The following is a 4,380-nucleotide window of genomic DNA, read 5'->3' on the forward strand; positions in this document are numbered from 1 at the left end:
TGTTGTTACAAGTGCCAGTGCTAGAATTCCCGCTACAATCGAAAGAGGGAGGCAAGAACATCTAGATTTTGGATTGAGATAACTGGAAAATAAGTGCCAGTACTAGAATTCTTTGTAATCCAAGAACTTGGCCACCCAAGTACTTCTTCGACTATGTACATTATTAATGTTAAATTGCTAATGTTGCAGTTATCTCCCTGCAAAGCAGCAATTCGGTGCGTGCTTGAGTCCAAGAGGATGTGTGGTTTTTTTTTTTTTTTTTTGCTCATTTTCATGAGAAATTGAAATTACAATTGGAAATGTACCATAAAATTAGGAAAGGAAAATTAGTTTCAACTACTTTATTTTGCAAATGAAATTAAAAAAATATCATGGTCTAAAAAAGAAAGAAGATGGGATTGTGATGTGGATACTATTTTTTTAATTTCTTGAAATAATTATTTTATCATTATTTATTATTGGGATTTTATTTTAAGTATTTTTTTTTATTTATGTAGGGTGTCTAGGCCAGTTTACGCGCACCACGACTAATCCACACGGTTCACTGAATATCCTGCAAGCCCAGTGAACAGGTAAGGCACCACGAGAGTGACAAGCGTGCATGGTAAGGTTCGAATCCAGGTGCGGAAGAAAGGGACAAGCCCCTCCCACCGCTAGGCTATAACTTTGTTTTGTTTAGAAGTAACAATACAAGTTGACTTCTGTTACACATGTAGCAGCTTCTTCATTATTTTTTGCACAATTGTGTTATTCTAGCTTCATTGTTTTTTTTTTTTTAATAAATGCGGGTGTTAGGATCAGTTTATATACATCACTATTAATTCTTGAATCCAATAAATATTTTGCCAGTTTAGTAGATAGGCAAGATATCATAAGAATGACAAACATATATGCTAAGATTTGAATTCAAAATACTTAGATAGAAAAACCCTACCAAAATTATTAGGCTACAAGCCTCGGTGCATTTCAACTTCATTGTTATTGTTACAAGATGTGCTAAAAAATAATTTTTAATTTAATTATTCAATTAAACTAAAATCTTAATAATATATTTTAAAAAGTTATATTTTTTTAATAAATTAAAATTTTATAATGATTAAGATAAAAAATGACTTCAAATTGCTTCCTAACAAACAGAGATTGAAAAAAGTTTTAAGTAATGACTCGTATAAGATTGAAAGCACACTTATACATTGCGTTAGGCAGGGGTTGATAAAAAAATTAAAAACAACAGATTAAATTTAAAAAATTAAAAAATAATAATTAAAACAACTAAACCATAAAAAAAATCAATTAAATTGATTAAAATATTTAAAAAACTAATTAATTCAGTTTTAGTTTCATAAGTTTAAAACTAAAAAATCATATAGGATCGAAATTAATAACCGAACCAAACCGAAAAAACCAAACCAAACTAAAAAAACTAAGTCAATCAATTGAGTTTTGGTTTTTTTTTTAAATAATTAAACCGAATCGAACCGAAACTAATCAATTTAAACTGGTTTTGATTTTTTTAAAATTTATTTGGTTATTTTTTCAGGTAAAAATCAAACCAAGTTAGAAATAATTACCCCTATTCCTAGCTTTTGGTGTGGGAAAATTACATTGAAAATAGAGAGCAGTGTAATCGGAGTTGTGCTTGATCGAAATTAATTCCCCGTAATCCTGGAGATATTTGATTTCTACCTTCATCACTGGAAAAGATTCTGGCTTGTCCCTATTTATCCATCAGTTCTATATTCTTCTTCCCTGCCTGCAGTCAGTCCCCAAGCATAGGGCGATATAGAACTCTCCATGTAAGGAAATCAGCAGAAACAGTTATGCAGGCAAATCTTTAAAGAAACATAGAAATAGAAAGAAAGAATCACAAGAAATCCTTATTCTTAATTCTCAATCACAGTTGATTACAGTGAGCCGATTAATTGTAAAACTAGATTTAAAAAATCTCTTAAAAAAAATATTTAAATTTATATATAATAATCAAATAAAAAATTATAATTATTTTATAAAATAAGTTGTTCGACATTGATATCTTTTCTTGAACTTGAAGTTATTCATATAATTCAAATACATATTTACTTGTAAAAATACAATAAATTCAATTTTTCATTCAAATACAAATCAAGCAAAGAAAAGACTAAGATCACAAAATTAAGCCGATTATTGATAGAAATAGAGACATCATTCAAAAGCATTTTGTAGTGGAGTATGAGTTTTTGTTTCTATATTTTAAAAATATTTTATTAATTTTAAATTAATATATTTTTAGTATTTTTAAAATATTTTAATGTACCAATATCAAAAATAATTTTTAAAAAATAAAAAAAATATTATTAATATATATATTTTAACATAAAAAACTATTTAAAAAATAACACCAATCAAACTTCCAAACAAACCTATAACATCAAACCATCGGGCACGGCCCAAGTCAATGGTCAGGTCAACACGAACTTGTGCAAAACGGCAGAGCCACATGGCTCTTCATCCAATCAAATAACGATGACTTGTTATCTCAGTCGTCAAACAAAACGGCCACGTCATCAGACGGCTTGACGAAATGTTGACTTGTCGGGTCCTCTTTCGTAATTTTAAATGGCTAAGGTTTATCCTATAAGTGGTGCTTGGCATGGCATTTGCTGGTGATATGCAAATCAAGCTTTGATTCTCAACTTCTCCTCTCCTTATCCTACTCTGTTTTCTTCGTCCCTCCGATTTCCATGGCAAGGCCTCTGTTAGCCATGCAAGACCATTCATTTCTATCAAATATCCCAGTCTCCAATTTCATTGCTTTTATAGCAGTGCTCGGTGTCTTTTCTCTTGTAACTTTCCTATGTGCTTCTCATCACAAAGCAAGAAAATCACATGGACAAGGAGACGAGGAGAGTGTAATTTCACATTCAACTGAGAAAAGGCTTCTTTCGAAGATAAATAGTGATATTAGGGAAAGGGCTCATTCGATGGTGAAGATGATTTCTTGGAGGAAGCTGGAGCAAGATGAGGATTGTGATGATGGAAGTGAAGAGATTTGGAGGAGGTCAATCGCCATGGGAGAAAGGTGCAGGCCACTGGATTTCTCAGGCAAAATTATGTATGATTGTGAAGGAAATCTTTTGCCTGATCATTCAACTCAAAGAGACGAGTAAAAAAATTGCACCCTTGGAAAAATTTGAGGTATCAAACATGGAGAGGTTGTTCTTCAAAAAGACAGATTTTTTTTTTTTTGCAGGGGGCTAATTTTCAGAAATGCAAAAAAGTTGTACAAAAACAAGGAATCAAAGTGAACGGAGGTCTAGCTCTTTTCATGATGACATTTCTGACTCTGTGTAGCTTGTGAGTTGACTTCGTATCTTTTAGCCAGATCTTATTCATAATTATCGTTAAGAAATTAAATAATTTCTTAATATTTTAGTATTTTTTTTTTCAGTTATATAGCTTGCCGTTTGGCATGTGTTCAAAAAATATTTTTAAAAAAATTTAAATTTATTTTAAGTTAATATATTTTTAATATTTTTAAATTATTGGCATGACGTTGCTTTATAATTATTAAAGGTTATTTGACTTGTAAATAAATTAAAATATTTTTTACTTTTTTATTTTTAATATTAAAATTATAAAATTTTTAAAAAATAAAAAAATATTAATTATATATTTTTTAAATTAAAAATATTTTAAAAAACAATCACAGCAAACGCTTGCGTTCAATCCTCGACATGCTTGAGAGGAGATATTCCCATTTTCGTTTTTCTCTGGCCATCAAAACTCGTCAACATTTATGGGAATCATGCATGATTTTATTTATATATAAAAGGATTCAAGGGGGCGATCAGGAATAAGGAATTAGGGCGATTCGGGATGTTCATGAGTGATATTGGTTCTTATAAATGTTTTAAAATAATATTTTTTTATTTTTTAAAATTTTATTTTTAATACTGGAATATAAAAATAATACAATAATAATAATAATTCTAAAAAAAAATTGAATTTTAGAGAATTTCTGTTGGAGCCGCACGACGGTTTCATGACTTTTAGAGTGTGGTTCCTAACGTTGTAGCAGCTGTTTTTTAAATAATTTTTTATATCAAAATATATGATAATGATTTTTTTTATTTTTTAAAAATTGTTTTTAATATTAACCCGTAAAACAATTTAAAATATATAAATTATATTAAATTTTAATAAAAATAAAAAATAATTTTTTTTTAAATTTTTAAAAAATACTTTTAAAAATACAGATCGAATCGCATTTCCAAATAGTGTCTTAGAGTCTCACTTTTCCTTCCCTTTTCCTCCTTGTCCATGGTTGGGCCAAGTGGATTGGTGGGGCCTGCTATTTTCTTTCTCAAATCTTTCTTCTTTTCCTTTAGTGGGCTGCCAACC

General features: G+C 29.4%; 1 protein-coding gene across 1 annotated transcript; it reads left to right on the top strand.

Moving 5' to 3' along the window:
- The first annotated feature begins 2,720 nt into the window (after window positions 1-2,720).
- On the top strand, window positions 2,721-3,146 carry LOC105113593 (uncharacterized). Its single transcript, XM_011009822.1, has one exon. The coding sequence runs from the start codon at window positions 2,721-2,723 to the stop codon at window positions 3,144-3,146; it is 426 nt and encodes a 141-aa protein (XP_011008124.1).
- The last annotated feature ends 1,234 nt before the right edge of the window (window positions 3,147-4,380 follow it).

The sequence above is a fragment of the Populus euphratica genome, unplaced genomic scaffold (genome assembly GCF_000495115.2).
Source record: "Populus euphratica unplaced genomic scaffold, PopEup_1.0 scaffold435.1, whole genome shotgun sequence".
NCBI classification, from domain to species: Eukaryota; Viridiplantae; Streptophyta; class Magnoliopsida; order Malpighiales; family Salicaceae; genus Populus; species Populus euphratica.